Genomic DNA, 18,964 nt, shown 5'->3' with positions numbered 1-18,964 from the left:
AAAAAAAGGGAGGTAAAATGGGGTAAATTAAATCATATGAAAAGACCACAAAAGACCTATTACCTTAGAGGGAAAGAAGGAAGAAGAATGAACATGAAGGAAGAAGAATGAATATTTTTATTCTTTTATAATATTTTAAACCTTAATCTCACTGGATTTGGCTCAAATAGGGAACAATATTTGGTTTGATATAAAAATTTCTTTCACCTTATATAGGGAAGTAGCAGGGGAAAGGAGAAAAGCAAGGGGGAGATAAGAGAAGGGAGGCCAGAAGTAGAAGGGGAAAAAGATAAGAAAATGAGGGCTGATAAAAGGGTGGTAAGGTTAGACTGAGGGAGGTGGAATTCAAAAGCAAAACACTGGTGAGAAGAGAAAAGATGAAAGGAAAGAGAAAAGTATAAATGGGGAAAATAGATTGGTGGGAAATAATAATCTTAATTGTGAATGGGAATGGTATGAACTTCTCCATAAAACAGAAGTGGATAGAAAAGTGGATTAAAAGCAGAATCCTACAATATGTTGTTTACAAGAAACACATTTAAAGAAGAGTTACAGAGTTAAGTAAAAGGATAGGGCACATTATATTATGCTTCAGCTTTAGTAAAAAAAAAAAAAATGTAGAGGGAGTGGTCCTGGTCTCAAACCAAGCAAAAAAAAAGTAAAAAAGATCTAAGTAAAAGAAATAAAGGGGGAGGGGGAGGGAAATACACCTTGCTAAAGAGTAATAAAAGTAATGATATTAAACATTTATACACCAAGTGGTATAGCATCCAAATTTTTAAGAGAAGCGAAGTGAAAGAAGAAACAGCAAAACTATACTATTAGGGGATCTCAATCTCTATCCGAAACAGATAAGTTTTATCACAAAATAAACAAGAAAGAAGTTAAGGAGTTGAATAGAAATTTTTTAAAGTTAGATATAATAGACCTCTGGAGATAATTAAATGGGCATAGAAAGGAATATACCTTTTCTCAGTGGTACATGTCATCTACACAAAAACTTATCATGTCTTAGGATTTAAAAAGCTCACAATCAACTGCAGAAAGGGAGAAATACAAATGCATTATTTTCAGATCATGATATAATAACAATTGTGTGTAATAAAGTATCATAGAAAAATAGACCAAAAATTAATTGGAAATCTATTCTTACAATGTGAGTGGGACATCGTAAAAACAATCAAAATTTTTATCCAAGAGAATGACAATAGTGAGACAAGACACTAAAACTTATAGGATGCAGCCAAAAGCATTTCTTAGGTGAAATTTTAAAACTCTAGATGCTTATATGAATAAAACAGAGAAAGAGGAGATTTATAAATTGAGCATACAAATAAAAAAATCTAGAAAAAGTACAAATTAAAAACTCCCAATTAAATACCAAATTAGAAATTGTGAAAATCAAGGGAAAAATTAATAAAACGGAAAATAATAAAAGCAGTGAACTAGAAAAAAACTGAAGAGTTGGTTTTATGATAAAATCATTAAAGTAGATAAATATTTGGTTTATTTGATTAAAAAAGAGAAAGAAAAGACCAAATTACCAGTATTCAAAATGAAAAGGATGAACCTCATAACAGTGGAGAAAATTAAAGCAATAATTAGGAGCTATTTTGACCAATTCTGTGCCAATAAATCTGACAATCTAAATGCAATAGATTATTATATATAAAAGTATACCTTGCCCAAATTAACAGAAGAGAAAATGAAAATACTTAAGTAGTCCCATTTTAGAAAAAGCAATTGAACTCCCTAAATAATCTCCCTCAATATACTCCCTAAAGAATTCCTAGGACCACATATATTTACAACATTTAAAGAACAATCAATTCCAATACTACATAAACTTTTTGGGAAAATAGGTGAAGAAAGAGTCCTACCAAATTCTTTGTAGGACAAGATATGGTGCTGATACTTAAACCAGAAAGACCCAATAAAGAGAAAGAAAATTAGAGACCAATTTCCCTAATGAATTTCAAAAATATTAAATGGGATATTAACAAAGAGGTTATAGCAAGTTATCACCAGGATAATACACTGGGATTTATACTTAGGCTGGTTCAATATTAGGAAAACTATCAATGTAATTGACTGTAACTATAATCAAATTAACAGAAATTTACTACATCTCAGTACATGTGGAAAAACCATTTCATAAAATACAACACCCATACCTAATAAAAACACTAGATAGCATAAAAATAAATCAAGTTTAGCTTAAAATGATGAGCAGAATCAATCTAAAACCATCAACAAACATTACATGTAATGGGGATAAGCTTGAAGCATTCTCAGTAAGATTGGGATAAAACAAGGTTGCTCATCATTATCACTATAATTCAACATTGTACTAGAAATGTTAGTGTTAGTAATAAGAAAAGAAAAACAAATAGAGGAAATTAGAGTAGGTAATAAGGAAATAAAACTATCACTCTTTGAAAATGATAGTATAATTAGAGAATCCTAGAGAATAAAATTAAATTGTACTAGAAATAATTAACAAGTTTAGCACCCACATTAATCACTGGCATTTTTCTAGGGTATCAACAAAGCCAAGCAGCAAGAGATAGAGAAATTACATTTAAAATAACTGCAGACAATGCAAAATATTGGGAGTCTACCTGCTAAAACAAAGCCAGAAAATGAATGAACACAATTACAAAACATTTCACACAAATAAATTTAGATCTAAACAACCTGAAGACTTTTATCAAATGCTCATGAGTAGGCTAAACTAATACACAATGGAGAATTGTACCTAAATTAATCGATTTTTACAGTGTCATACCAATCAAAATGACAAAAAATTATTTTACAGAACTAGAAAAAATAGTAACGAAATTCATCTGGAAAAATATCAAGGGAATTGATGAAATTCAATAGTAACGAAATTCAAAAATATCAAGGGAATTGATGGAAGAAAAATACAAAGGAAGGTGGTCTAGCTGTTCCAGAGCTAAAACTCTATTATAAAACAGTAATCATCAAAACCATTTGGTCAAGAAATATAGCAGTAATGAGAAAAAAAGTGAAAATCAGTAGAATAGATTTGTATCCAAGACACAATAGTCAATGACTATAATAATCTAGTATTTAGTAAACCTAAAGACTTATATTTATGGGCTAAGAACTCATCATTTGACAAAAATTGTTGGGAAAATTGAAAAATAATATGGCAGAAATTAGACATTGACCAACATCTAATATCGTATATCAAGATAAGGTAAAAATGTGTTCATGATTTAGACATAAATGGTGATACTATAAAGCAAATTAGTAGTGCAAGGGTTAGTACACCTATCAGACTTGTGGAGAAGGTATGAATTTATAGCCAAAGAAAAACAAGATATTATAAAATTCAAAATGGGTAATTTTAATTAAATTTAATTTAAAAGGTTTTGCAAAAACTAAAGCCAATGAAGCCTAGACTGGAAGGAAAGCAGAAAGCTAGAAAACATTTTTACAGCATTTCTGATAAAGGCCTCATTTCTAAAATATATAGAGAATTTCACTTAAATTTATAAGAATTCAAGTCATTCCTCAATTGATAAATGGCTAAAGATATAAATAGACTATTTTGAGATGAAGAAATTAAAGCCATTTCTAGTCAAATGAAAATATGTTTTAAATCACTATTAATTAGAAAATCTGAGGTACCACTTCATACTTCTCAGATGGCTAATAGGAAAACATAATGATAAATGTTGCAGGAGATGTGGGAAAACTGGGACACTAATACATTGTTGGTAGAGTTGTGCAGTGATTCAACTATTCTGGAAAACAATTTTAACTATGTCCTTTGATGCCTTTGATCCAGGAGTGCCACTACTAGGTCTGTATCCCAATGAGATAATAAAAAAGGGAAAAGGATCCATGTGTAATTAAATGTTTGTAGCTGCTCTTTTTGCAGTGCCAAGGGCCTGGAAATTGAAAAATAATGAGCAGGCTGATTTCAGAAAAGTCTAGAATAGCTTATGTGAACTGATGCTGAGTGAAATGAACACAACCAGCAATATTATGTGGTGATCAACTGTGATGGATGTGATGCTCTTCTCAACAATTCAGTGATTCAAGACATTCCAATAGACTTTGGATAGAAGAAGTCAATCACATCCAGAGAACTATGGAGACTGACTATGGATCAAAGCACAATATTTTCACCTTTTTCTGTTTGCTTGTCTTTCTTTTTCATGTTTTACTGGAATAGCCTTAAATCACTGCATTGTTAAGAAGATAATGTGGGTTAGGTTAGTATCTATTTTGAATACTAGATAGGATGCTGAATTTGTTATCAAGAAAATCCAGGTACAAATTCTATCTTCAGCCCTCTATTATAGCTCTGTGTGTGTGTGTAAACATATGTGTGTGTGCGCACATATACATATATATGCATGTGTGTGTGTGTATTCTCATCCCTATTAAATAGGGAAATTCTAACCCTTACTAGTCTTGTGATAATGGATAAGTCACTAAACAACTCTAACCTTTTGCCTCCTTTTCTATAAGATGGGGATAGTTATACCTCTGTTAGATATCTCACAGTATTGTTGTGAGACTTAAATGATGATATAGGTATAAATCACTTCAGAAAATGTAAGACTATATAAAGGTCAGGTACCGTTATTTTATATTTTTCTTATTGGATTTCAAATATCTGAAGATCAGAGAACATGGCCTATGATCTAATATGGTGATTCAGCTGGAATAGAATCATTTGTAGTTGTGATACTTCTGAGATCATACAATGAGTTTCATTGATACAGTATCACTCTAAGAATTTAATTGTTAATGAGGTGGAAGTGATAGATTTACTTTATTAATGGCTAGAAAACTTCTTGGGATCATAAAAAGTGCTACATTATTTCCCAAGTGCAAGTAAGCTATATGATCAGTAATGTACCTATTTATTGGTTGTCCAGAGACCAGACTAGTTGACTTTGAAGTTTGTCACCAGAATATCCAGAATTACCACAGGGAAATAATATTTTCAGTCATACCAATAAGTATTTATTTAATTCCTATTACATGAAAAGCACTGTACTAGGGACACACAATGCCTAATGACTGATTAGTACATGAATTTTTTAACCTGGAGTCTATGTACTCACAAGTGGTCTATGAATGATTTCAAAAGGGAAGTAAAGATGAATGGAAAATTAAATCTTTATTTCAATTTTACTGGTTTCCTTTGTAATTCTACTTATTTTATCATATGCTTTTAAAAACATTGGACTAAGGAGGATTCCATAGGCTTTACAAGACTGTCAAAAGAGTTTGTGAAACAGAAAATGTAAAAAAAAAAAAAAAAAAAACTGTTACTCTACTATGTTATAAGGAAGTTGTAATCTTATGTGAGTGGAAGAAAAACGAATAGTGATAATACTGTTCCCTGGAGAAAGTGATTTTCCCTGGAAAATTAAAGTAATATTCAATAGTTCAAAGTATTTTTTGATAGACAAAGGAATTGAAGATAAGGTGAGCCAAAAATGTATCAGGGACAGATGGAGAATCTACAAGCCAGAAAGGTCCGGAAGGATGTTAAACAGAAGCATTAAAGAAAAGTAAGCTGACAGGGAACACAGCTGTGTAAGGATTAACAGTAGGTGTAAAAATACAAAGATGAAATGCAGCATTTTGTCACTAAAGACAAGGTCAACTTAATTGACCTAAAGGTCAAATAATTCTTGACCTTTACATTCTACAGTATTTCTTATTCTTATTATCATAACTTAAATATCTGTCCCACTATTCAAAAATCAATTTTTTTCCTTTCAGCATAATTACTATTTATAATGATAAAAAAGAAAACATCACAAAAAGGGCATAGAGGATGAAACTATCAGTTGGCTTTCATTTATCATTACTTCTACATAGTTATTTAGAGCTCATCTATATCCTCAGTCATTTGGCAATCAATAATATTTGTTTCTTGAAATATCTAATAGTATAATACAGCAGAGCAGTCAAACACATAGCTAAAAGGACACACTCAACACATCTGAGTGTGGTCAAAACAAGATTAAAATGTAACTGGCATGTATTTAACAAAATAAATTTGAAAAATAATGAAAATAGAACTATATTACAAAATAAAATAAAACATAATAATTAGAATATAAACAGAAGTTGATATATGACTCACAAGGATTTTTATGTATATTTAGTGAGTATCTTTTTTTATTTGAGTTTGATACTATAACTATAGAAACTACTACTACAGTGGTCTCCAAATTAGGAATTATTACCTGACACCAAAGGATCTGTAATTGACTTTTCAGAGTAAATAATGAAATGGGGTTGGGCCTGGATCTCCCCATTATGTCCTAAATTGGAAATATAGTAGTGACTTTGTTGCCACGCCTATCTTCAAACATCCATATTTCAGTTGCAGGAACCATCTTTCCTGTCATTCAGGTTTATAATCGACTAGCATCATTTTTGAATTCTCACTTTCCCTTATCACATATATCTAATAAGTTGAAAATCTTGTTTCTACCTCCACAATACTTGTTTGATTTTTCAAAAGTTTCAAATTGTTTTCAAAAAATACTGGGATCTGGTTTTTACAGGTCTACTGATTAATCATGCTAATTATTCTCCTATCATCTCTTTATTTATCTTGGGTTTCAGCCCCTCCCCTCCCATATACTGGCTATGTGACCTCAACAAGTCATTTTTAATGCCCCTAAAGACTAAATGTCCAGAATTTTTGTTAATTTGCATTTATAAAACAGTTTTCTGACTGGGGAATCCCAACATAGAAAAAAAAAATCAGATCTATGTGTTATCACAGTCATTTTGACTCCACTAAACCAACATTTCTGTTAGTAATGTGTGCCTCAAAAAATAATATTTTGTTAAATCTCTGATAAAATCATTTTCCCCTGTGATTGTGTCTCACCATTAAGAACATCCTGAAAATTTCAAAAGCTACAATTGTGCAGCCAGACCCCTGAGGGACACAGAACAAGACTGAGAATTAAGAAACACAGAAATGAAAGGGTAGAAAAGGACAGGGAAAATGATTAGAGGACAAAGTGAATCTGCATCCAAGAATTCAAGGATCTATGAGAAACTCAGAACTAATGAAAAAAAAAAAAAAAAGATAAGAAAGCCAGCTGGAATAAGAGAAAACAAGAGCCAAGGGGAGTCCAACTTGTAGCAAGTATTGATGAACAAAGAAAACAGGAAGTTTCTTGAACCTTTATATCTCAAGGCTATTATAGTCCAGGGAGAAGACTAACCAAGAAAAGGGGTTTGTGGGTGTGTGTATATGTGTGTTATCTTCCTGGGAACCATATAAGTAAGTTAACCAGGCAAAAAACTAATGAGAATAACAGAAAATGTGGGAAATACTTATTTCTCTCCAAAAAAATTAGAGGACAGTTAAATGTTTTGCTATATTTCTTCAACTTTCTTAATAATCATCTCAAACAACTCTTATCTGGTTATATACTCCAATAAAGCTTTTATTTTCCCAATATCTTTCTCCTACCCTTTTTACTCATTTAATAAAACTCAAAATATTATATGAAAATAACATAGATTGTTATATGTTTTTGGAGCATATATTCTGAGTTCCTTTGCAGTTACAGCAGACTTTCAAGCAAAGATTACTTCTTTCTAGACAGCATAATCATACTTTCTGAGAAGCAAAAGAGATGCATGTAGTATAATATAATGGAAAAAGTAGAGTATAAATTGAATTAGGATTTTGAATCCTATTTCTGACATTTAGAAAATAAGTAATTATGGAGGTCACATACAATCTCTCAACTTCAGTTTTCTTAAAAAATAGCAATGTTATAGAATTAATATATTTTGATAGTAGTAATAATTGATCAACACAATTACCCACCACAGCTCAAGACTTGTGATAAAAGATGTTATTCACTTCCAGATAAAGAACTGATGAATTCAGAATACAGTGAGGTACTTTTTTTTCTTCTTTATCTCATTTTTCAAGAAAAATGCTAATTGAAAATTTGTTTTGTATGACTTACATATAGTGGACCTTACTTTCTTGTCTCCTTAATGGTAGAGAGAGAGAGTGAGAGAGAGAGTGAGAGAGAGAGAGAGAGAGAGAGAGAAAGAGATGCTTGCATGCATGAATTAAGTAGCTAAATAAATGTATTTGTACTTTTAAAAAAAGATCAAATATAATCCTCCCAAGGAAACATAAATATTTTAAGATATTAAATAATATACATTTCAAGTATTTCTGTTATGTATTTGTAGATTTTATGTTCTGAAATTGTTGAAATTTTAAAATGCACTAAGACTTTTGGGAGAGCAGCTAGATGGTACAGTCAGAAAGATCTGCCTTCAGTCATTTACTAGTTATGTGACTCTAAGCAAGTCACAACTTTAATTTCCTCAACTGTGAAAGATCTGGAGAAGAAAGTGGCATATCACCCCAGTGGCCTAGTTCTTTGCCAAGAAAACCCAAATGGGATTATTAACAACTATAAAGACTTTTGGGACCCTTTATACTTAAACCTTATAGGATTGTTTTGAAGATCCTATGTGACAATATGGCACTTTCGCATATCCTTAAAGTGTCATATAAATGCCTATTATCAAAGTTATTTTTCTTACAATATTATTACCATATAAGCAATTTTCCTGGTTCTCACTTCAGTTTGTATTAATTCATAGAAGTCTTTCAATAGTCTTCTAAAACCATTTTTTCCATTATTTCTTATAATAGTATTCTATGACATGCATGTGCCATAATTGTGATCAGCCATTCTCCAAAGTGTGAACATATCTTTTAGTTTCCAATTTCTTTGCTATAAGATTAAACTGGATAAATATGAAGAGGTGGGCAAGACTCCTGAAGAGTAAATAGCACCTCTTCCTCCTCCTGAGGATTAACCTGTCTTACAGCCCAGGTCCTGATTTACAGTTGTCTTGGTTCTTGGAAACTATGGAAGAATGAGAAGAGAAAATGTTCACTAAGGTCTTTAATATTAATACTATCCATAGCTCATGAAAATATTGTTTTATTTTGTGACAAAAATATATGTGACAAAATATATAATTTATCATCTTCCTTATTACAGAATACTCAGGACCACAGGGACATTTGATCTGTTCTATAGCTGAATTCTGCTATATATGTTATCTTCCTCTGTTAAAATGACAATTACTTGAAAGCAGCCACTGTCTTGTTTTTTTGGTCTGCATCCCCAGCATTGAGAACAGTGCTTTGCACAAAGTAAACACTAAATAAGTACTCTTCCATTAATTTATTCATATCTGTTTATATATTTGTTTGTATATATATATATGTGTGTGTATATGTGTGTGTAGAAACATACCTTCACTGGGTAACACAAGTCATCCTGATGTACAACTGAATCACTGTCCATATTTTCATTTCCCTATCTACAACATGGTGTCTTTCTGTCATTCATCAAGATACTGAAATAGTCTTGTACTCACTCTGAGAATCATGATATATAAATACAGCCATCATGTGCATTTATAGATAAATAAATAATAAATACTGAGTGTTCCATTATCATAAATAGTTCAGCCTAACATTTAATATTTCAGACTAAACCTAACATCTTCAATACCACATTATCTAAAAGGCTATTAGGAAAACTATTTTAATGAAGAAATGATTTTACTCTGAAGGTTTATACTATACAAACAGTTGGATGCTAATGTTTTGAAGGAGACCCTTGCAGTCTAAGAAAATATTGTCTAGGATAAGAAAAGCTTGAATTATTTAATACTGAAACACCATAGTTATTTTATAGGTCCATCAAAATCCCCAATGTTATGTTTTTCCCCTTCCTAAATTTTTGTTATCCCCTTAGACCTATGACTAAAGTTTTTAGATTCATTTTCAGTGGAAAGAATCCTCGCTTTCTATTTCTTTCCCCTTGGAACATTCCTACTCCATCATTATTCCATAGATACACCAGCTCTTGACCTGTAAATATTTGGAGAGACCTCTCCATGAACCACGAAGGACGCTTAGGAATCCCAAGCTCCCAAATTAGTTTAAAAATACTAATCTGTAAAGCCATCTGAGGCTATGAGAAATGATGTTTGATACAATTCTGTCACAGAAAGAAAAGTGTATGCTTGTGGGAAAAGCACTAAATTTGGCATCAAGGAACCTGAATTTTCATTCTGGCTCACCTACCATGTGCATGCAACTAATTCCTTCACATTTGAATTCACTTTGCCTTTACTATATTTTATCTTTCAGAGATACTAAAATGTTCAAGGAAACATTTTTAACATATATATGTCATCCTAAAATTACTTTATAATTTGTGTGTGTACATATGCATATGTGTGTGTAGAAATACACCTTCACTGGGTAACATAAGTCATCCTGATTTACTACTGAATCACTGTACAAATTTTCATTTCCCTATCTACAACATGGTGTCTTTCTGTCATTCCCACCTTTCCAGTTTTTTTATGTACTCTCCCTTCCCATGTACTCTGTGAAATAATGATACTTGCCTCTGATTCACCTTTTGCCTCTTACATTTTACTAGCTATGGGACAATAAGCAAATAATGTTTTTTGATATTGTTTCCTCATTTGTAAAATAGGAGAGAAGACCTATGATACTTAATTCACCGTGTTGTTATTAGGATCAAATGGAAAAATGTGTGCAAAGCACTTTTATAATATAATAATAATAATAGTGCAACAGCAGCAGCAAAAGCCAAAGTAGAAGAAATGGTAGAAATAGTGGTAGTAGTAGTCATAGTAGTAGTAGAAGTCATAGTAGCAGCAGCTGCTGTTACTGTTGCTGTGGCATCTTAGTAGTAAAAATTATAAAATAACTCCTAAAATGACTAAAATATACATGATGGGTCAGGATATTGTTTTTCAAATTTACAAATCTATTTGGAAAACCATATTAATTATAAAAACCGACTCAAATTACCCACAAAATAAGAATATGGGAAATTTGATCATTTTAATAGAAAGTACCACTGAACCCATTGAGTCTGAAACATTCCCCATCACCTTCCTTGTTCTTTTTTTTTTCTTTTGGAATTTATCATTTCTACATATGATCACAAGATCAATTTATAGGTAAAGATATGGAAATGTAAAAAGATGGAATATCCCCAATTGTCAGAAAAAGAACATAGATTCCAGATAAAAACATATTCACTGTTCTCATTATTTATCAATTCTCTTTTCTCCAAAGAGGCTCAAAAAGTTTTCTTGATCTTATTGTAATAATCAATGAATTTTAAAATAGAAGAGTTGGGTTAATAATAATAATAATAATACAAATAACTAACATTTATATAGCACTAATATTAGCCAGGCACTGTGCTGAATGCTTTATAATTATTATTTCATTTCATCTTCACAACCTAGGGAGGTAGATACTATTATCTCCATTTTACTCTGTGACCTTAAACAAGCCATTTAACTTTGCAATTCTTCACTTCCCTGAAAAAATAGAGAGAGAGAGAAGGTAAAGAAGGGAGGGAGGAAGGAAGGAGGGAAGGAAGGAAAGAAGGAAAGAAGGGAGGGAAGGAGGAAGGAAGGAAGGAAGGGAGGAAGGAAGGAAGGAAGGAAGGAAGGAAGGAAGGAAGGAAGGAAGGAAGGAAGGAAGGAAGGAAGGAAGGAAGGAAGGAAGGAAGGAAGGAAAGGAAAGGGAAGGGAAGGGAAGAGAGCGAAGGAGGGAGGGAGGGAGGGAGGAAGGAAGGAATGGAAGGAAGGGAGGGAGGGAGGAAGGAACGAATGGAAGGAAGGGAGGGAGAAGAGAGGGAAGGAGGAAAGAAGGAAGGAAAGAAAGAAGGAAGGGAGAGAGGGAGGGAAGAAGGAAGGAATAGAAGGAAGAGAGGGAGAGAAGAGAAGGAAGGAGGAAGGAAGGAAGGGAGGGAGGGAAGAAGGAAGCAAGAACTTGTCTAGGCTCTAAATCAATTTTATTTTTACTGTCTCTCTGGGTGTCAATTCTGCACCTGTAAAATGAAGAGACTGGACTAGATGATCTCTAATGTACCATTCAGTTCCAAAACCTTGATCTATGATCACCCTCCCCTTCTATCCCAAATCCTAGCTTCGTTGGGGCTATGTTGTTAAGCTATGAGTCTGACTAAACCCCTATGCATTATATAGTAGAGATACTTTAAGTAACAGATGATCCAAAATTTTTAAAACTTAAAAATGTTTAAAACCTAAAAATGTATATCGTTTTCATGTATATACTTATAAATAGAATGTAGACAGGTAGGAGAATAGGGGTTGGAAATGTGTACGCTGTCACATGAAGTTATTTGTATGCCTTCTTTTATCAAAAATTAATAATGATAAAAATTATATTAGCACGTGAAATATCAAGAAATAGCTTTGTATTAAAAACAAGTTATCTATAAAACAAAAATGAAAGCTAGTCCAGAAAACTCCAGGGTAGGAGTTCTTAACCAGGGTCACAGGATAGATTTTAGGGAGTCTATGAAAAAATACATCTATATATTATTCACTCACTTCAAATTGAAATTTAGCATTCCTTTAATTATAAAAGTAAGTAACAATATACATGGGCCCATAAGTATCACAAAATTTACAGAGAAATACATCACACATGCGCGCACACACACACAAGTTCTTACTTTAGGGTCAGCTAAAAATGCCTCTCTTTACACTATTTCTTTAAAAAAAAAAAAAAAAAAAAAAAGCTCTTTCTTCATAGGCAACAGAAAACTGAGTTTGTACCCAACATCATCAAGCAGTCAAAAATAGTATTTTGTCAAGACCATCCTTATTAAAATGGGTTATGAAATTAAAATACAAATGGGCTAATTGTCCTGATATAGTTACATATCTGTGTGAATATTGAAATCAAACTATATTTACTCAACGTCAATAATTAGTAAGGCTAATAAAAATTTCTTTAGAAATCTAGTTAAGATTTTGTTTCACATTATTTCTGCAAACCAGGAGAATTAAAAAGCTATAGTCTCCTGGTATCTGTAATTTGCTTATATTTTGCATGACAATTGATCTACAGAATGTGCTTTCATTCCCCTATCATTTCAGCTTACTTTTTAAGAAAAAAAAAATTTCCATACATATGTTTCTCTCCTTGAAATACTATTCTTAGTTCTAGTAGGGGGCTTATGTGAATACACTAAAGGTAAGCCTTTTACAGATGGCATTCGACATGGGTAACAGCTATCTGACTTTTATACTCTAATGGATGGTCAGGGAAGATTTGAAGGAAGAATCTACAATCTGCAATCCTGAGTTAAATTCCTATCATCCTTTTACTCTTTATGGACACAAAGGAAATATCCTGCCCATGAATAAAATAATCTCACACAGTACAATTTGAATTTAGCTTGTTTCCATAACCTTTAATTTTGCCTTCATTTCCTTTTCTTCCTTAATATAAAATGACTCTAGGGACTGGGATGAGAGCAGTGTCTTGTGTTACACAAAGGGCATGGCATTGCATAACATGCCCCGGCAGTGACATAACAAAGAACACGAACATGGAAAATTGGGTAGATGATCATGCCCAGGAGAACTTTTTTTTTTTTTTTTGGTGGGGGGGGGGAGGCGCAATAAAGTTCACCTGTGACTAACGGGAAGCAGGAAAAACACGGAGAGACAAGCCAGGGTGGGGCCTGGCAGGACAGCAACCTCTGCAAAAGCAGCAAAGGCCAAGAGACCTTCACCAGGAGAAGGGAGGAAGGACTGGGGGAGGTCGTGTCTGGAAGGAGGCGGTTGGGTAGGGGAGGGGCGGACGGAGCATCTCCCCAGCGGGATAGGGGTGGGGCCGCACGCTGGTACCTGCGCGGGCTCGAGAGCCCCGGCCACCGTGTCTCCGACTCCGAGATGCTCCCGGAGAAGATGCTGGTAACTCAGACAGTGCTTCACCGCGGAAGGCATGTTCCCCATGGCTGTGCCGAGGGGCGGGGGCGCTTGCGGTCGCAGCTGCAGTGGCACTCAAGGCCCAGCTTGGGGTTGGCTTCGGCGACCCCTCCTCCCCAATTCGCGGCTCGGGTCTGCCACGAGCCCGGGAGGAGAAGCATCCACTGATCGCTGCTGCCTCTTCCTCTTTCTAGGCAACCTGCCCTCGCCACTGAGCATGCCCAGAGTTATCTGTGCGAGCTCCGCAGGTTCCCGCAGCACCTGCGAGGCTCTTCCTTGGGGAGAATTAAAGGAAGATTCAATTCCGTACAATATAATTCAGTTTTAATGCGACACAAAGGGCTTTCTACTTGCAAGGAGAAGTGTGATGCTGGAAAAAGACTATTTCGTAATTAGGAACACAAATTCAAGTATGCTTTCTGATCTAAGGTAGTGTATGGTCTCCGAGGAATCTTTTGATTTCTAATTGCCCCCAGGAAATTGCTAAGAATATCAATCCGGTTTGCTTTGCAACGGGGGGTTCCTTATACCCATGAAATCGAAGGCCCTGATGTCTGCCCAAAATAAATAAATAAATAATAGGTTGAAAAGTACTAGAGGGTTCAGTGGCTAGATAGAGTATTGAACTGAATCCGTGTATATTTACTGAATATGTATACATATATATGTATTTTTTAAAGTAAAGTTCTTCACCAACCACAAAACATTATATAAATCCTGTTACTGTTATTATATGGGCAGTGATGATACAAGATACAAAGACAAAAAAATCTGTCCCTGTCCTCATTGAGCTTACATTCTCATCTTTGGAGACACAATAGCAGCAGCAGCATTTATATAGCATTTTGTATTCAAAACGCTTTATTTGTCTCAATCAAAATCCTGTAGGGTAGCTAGTATTCTGATTATGTAATCAGAATAATATTGTATTGTACAATGCAATATAAGTACCTAACGGCCCTGATTTAGGCATATGTTCATCTAAATGTAGATAAAATAATGTCTGGAAGGAGTGATTACTAATAACTGTGTGGATCCTAAAAGATTACCTGCAAGAGGTGACACTGCTTGGAAATCTTACCTCTGGAGTAATAAAAGCTCTGCATCTGATATCAAAGTACCTGTGTTCTAAATAAAGCTCTGTCACCATCCAGCTGGGTGACCATAAACAAGTCTTTTAACCCCTTTGGATCTCAATTTTCTAATCAACAAAATGTGATAATAATAGCTCCCTACCTTTTAGTGTTGAGTAAAGTAAGTAGGATAACATATATAAAGCATTTGGCAAATCTTAGAGAATTATACAAATGGGAGCTATTATTAACCTCCAGGAGGGGGACAACCTTTTTTGTAAAATTAAGAAGGGTGACTAAAAACAAGGATTCTTAATATGGGTCTAAGAATTCTTATTTATATATTATATTATTTTATAATAGATATGTTTATATATACACATATATCTTTAATGAATCTATTTTAATGCAAGTGATCTCATTTTTGATCCTATGTATTTTAATTTATGAATTTTAAAAAACAGCTATGAGAAGAGGTCCACATGATTCCCAGACTGCCAATAGAATCCATAACGCAAAAAATAATAGGACTAAAAGATGCAAAATGAATGAGCACATTGACTATCAGGTGTAACCATTGTAATTGTAAGTGTAATTGTAGACAATTAAGTATTGAGAAGAAGATCAGATAATGATTTTAGGTGAAATCATCAGACATTCAGAATTATGGATGTGTGTAAAGAGCTGAAACTATGAAAAGGTATACTTGAATCAGATAACGGAGCACTTATGGCTAATTAACTATTCACTATGAGACACTGACTATTAGCATACATTTTGGATGGCTCTTCTCACTGTTTGGTGCTTGCTCGATGTTTGGTAATAAAATAATCTTAGGCAAGGATTAGAGGGTAGGGTGGGACAGGCCAGAGTCACGTTGCAGCAGGAGGAGGAGAGAAGTTAGTGACTTTGGACTCAGAATCCAGGAACCTTGTGGTAATTTGTCTGTCTCCTTCACTTCTCCCCGTAAAGACCAAGGACTTTAATTTATCCTGATTCTGGCTGATCCTGAAGCCTCCAGCGAGCTAGCCTGGACTTAACAGATGTGTAATAATGCCCAGGCAAATGATATACTTGCCATGGAAGCACAAAATTAAGAATTAGAGATTTTTATGTGTGTATACATTATACATATAAAACATATATACACATGTGTATGACAAGGTTTGGAGGTGTGGAACCCCCAAATTTATTGGGATTTCAGGATTCTCTTCATAAGGGCCATAAATAACAGAGTTTGGCCACCAAATGTTGGGATGCAGGAGTGTTGGACCCCAAAAGTTTACTGGAGTTATGGGCCAGTGTCATGAGTTGTCTCAGAAGAATTTGTAGGCTTAGACCATCTCCAAATCAAGAGGCAAAGATTTTATTATGATGCTAAAAGTGGGACAAAAGTATACAGAATTTTGAGCAAAGAAAAATGGTCTTAGCAATTAACGGAGAGATCTAAGATGCCATTAAGGTGGGTGATATGAGTAAGGGGGAAAATGCTATTAAAGCATGTTCTGAACATGTTCTAAAACAAGTTCTGAAAGAACCCTTGACACCATAAGGTAGCCTAAATTCATAAAGAAGGAGTTTAGGGAGATTACACTATTGACTGGCAGAGAGATTCAGTGTGCTCATTCATTTCACATCTTTCAGTCCTAGATTCCTAATATTTTTTGTGTTATGGACCTTTTTGGGCAGTCTGGTGAAACATGTGGACTCCTTCCCATAGCCATTTTTTAAAATTCATTAATTTTAGCAAGTATTGTCATTTTATATTCTTTCCTCAAACTTAAAATTAGTCAATTAATAGACATTTAAACTTAATATATTTGTACATACACATATACATGGTATGCATATATTTACATTCATACATCTTTTAAACCAAGGAAGTCGTGCTTTTAGCTAGCAAGTTTCTGTCAGTTAACAGCTACCTAGCTTTCTCAAAGGCTCCAGGCTTTAATAATAAACCTGTATTTAATAAAAGCAGTTCCTATGCTCAAAAAGTTATCAAACTGTGCATACCCTTTGATCCAGAAGTGTTACTACTGGGCTTATATCCCAAAAAGATCATAAAGAAGGGAAAAGGGACCTGTATGTGCACGAATGTTTGTGGCAGCCCTCTTTGTAGTGGCCAGAAACTGGAAACTGAGTTTCCATCAATTGGAGAATGGCTGAATAAATTGTGGTATATGAATATTATGGAATATTATTTTTCTGTAAGAAATGACCAACAGGATGATTTCAGAAAGGCCTGGAGAGACTTAAACGAACTGATGCTGAGTGAAACAAGCAGGGCCAAGAGATCATTATATACTTCAACAACAATACTATATGATGGCCAATTCTGATGGACCTGGCCATCCTCAGCATTGAGATCAACCAAATCAGTTCCAATGGAGCAGTAATGAACTAAACCAGCTACACCCAGAGAAAGAATTCTGGGAGATGACCAAAAACCATTACATTGAATTCCCAATACCTATATTTTTGCCTACCTGCATTTTGGATTTCCTTCACAAGCTAATTGTACAATATTTCAGAGTCCAATTCTTTTTGTACAGCAAACTAACAGTTTGGTCATGTATACTTATTGTGTATCTAATTTATATTTTAATATATTTAACATCTATTGGTCATCCAGCCATCTGGGGGAGAGGTGGGAGGAAGGAGGGGAAAAATTGGAACAGGTTTGGCAATTGTCAATGCTGTAAAGTTACCCATACATATAACCTGTAAATAAAAGGCTATTAAAAAAAAAAGCAGTTCCTTGGCATGTGGAATGAATATCATGAGGACATACTATACACTTAGCCTCCTACCTAGGAAAAGGTAACTAGAGGCTGAACAATAGTTCCTTATGTCTTCTGCTTCTGAATGTCCTTCCCTTCTCCTCTTAGCTGGTGAATCATTGCATATATTTCTCAAATAGCTTAGCCTTGATGTTTACCAGGATGTTTATGCTGAAAGTAATCTCAAATTGCATTTTACTAAGCTTCCATACATTCTCTGTGTCAATAAAAATGAGCTTTAGATTATTTTTTTCAAATGTCTTTCTGACTCTCAAACTGAATTGAATTTCTACCTGGCACCAACTCAAATTATACTATAAAATGCTATTCTGTCCTAAGCCAACCACTCCCAATTCAAGAAATCTAGGAATTCTTAATTCTGTTAGAAATAAATCACCTTTCATCTTCCCTTCTTTCTTTCTACAAGCAAACATACAAATATCTCTAGGGTAATTTAGAGCAAAGTTTCTTAAGTTGTGGTCTAGTAATTGAATGTGAAAATTAAGAAACTTTGCTAACAGTAAAAATTATCAAATATTCCACCAAGATTTAATTCCCTATATAAAAATAAACACGCATATCCATTTCATTGGTATGCTAATTTGCTTTTGTAATTAATAGATGATAAAAAAATTATATGTGTACCAAAGAATTAAATTAATCAAATTAATTAATTAAAATTAATTTATTATGATTTATTATCAATAAATGTTTAATTTCTCTATCTATTTTATATACCTATATTCTGGAATCACTTAAAAATTCTCAGGCAAAAAGGGTGCCCAAGTGGAAATAGGTTAAAAAGTCCTGACTTTGAAGATACTTGAATTACTCATCTCCAAGAATGACTGAAGAAATCATTAGACAGTTTCCAACAGAGCAGGAGTATCTCAAGTATTCCATCATTCTTCTACCTAATATAATAAGCAATTTCACAGATCTTCAGTACAGAAGGAACTTTCGGAACCTAGTCTTGTACCACATACCTAAAATATTAATCTACTTGGCAATAGCCTTGATAAATGATCAACCAAGTCTCCCCTTGAAAAATTGCAGTAATTGGCAAACTTATTCAAGATAACCCATTTCACTATAATTTAGCTCTAATTACAAGAGATTTTTTTTTACTTAGATTAAGTAAAAATGTGTCTTGATATAACTCTCACCCTTTGCTCCTAATTCTGATTTTAAGATCAAACAAAAGAAATCTGATATTTCTTCCAAGTGAGAAAT

General features: G+C 33.7%; 1 protein-coding gene across 1 annotated transcript in view; it reads right to left on the bottom strand.

The window, feature by feature from the left end:
• Window positions 1-14,155, bottom strand: part of HMGCLL1 (3-hydroxymethyl-3-methylglutaryl-CoA lyase like 1) — a 213,952-nt gene extending 199,797 nt beyond the window's left edge. The window contains exon 1 of the mRNA XM_023503044.2: window positions 13,795-14,155. Within this exon, the coding sequence (XP_023358812.1) occupies window positions 13,795-13,902 (108 nt within the window). The 5' untranslated portion in view covers window positions 13,903-14,155. The remainder of the gene's footprint in view (window positions 1-13,794) is intronic.
• Between the last annotated feature and the right edge of the window lie 4,809 nt (window positions 14,156-18,964).

The sequence above is a fragment of the Sarcophilus harrisii genome, chromosome 4, assembly GCF_902635505.1.
Source record: "Sarcophilus harrisii chromosome 4, mSarHar1.11, whole genome shotgun sequence".
Taxonomy (NCBI): domain Eukaryota; kingdom Metazoa; phylum Chordata; class Mammalia; order Dasyuromorphia; family Dasyuridae; genus Sarcophilus; species Sarcophilus harrisii.
The sequence above is the reverse complement of the archived record's forward strand: the minus strand, read 5'-3'. Positions and strand labels throughout refer to the sequence as shown.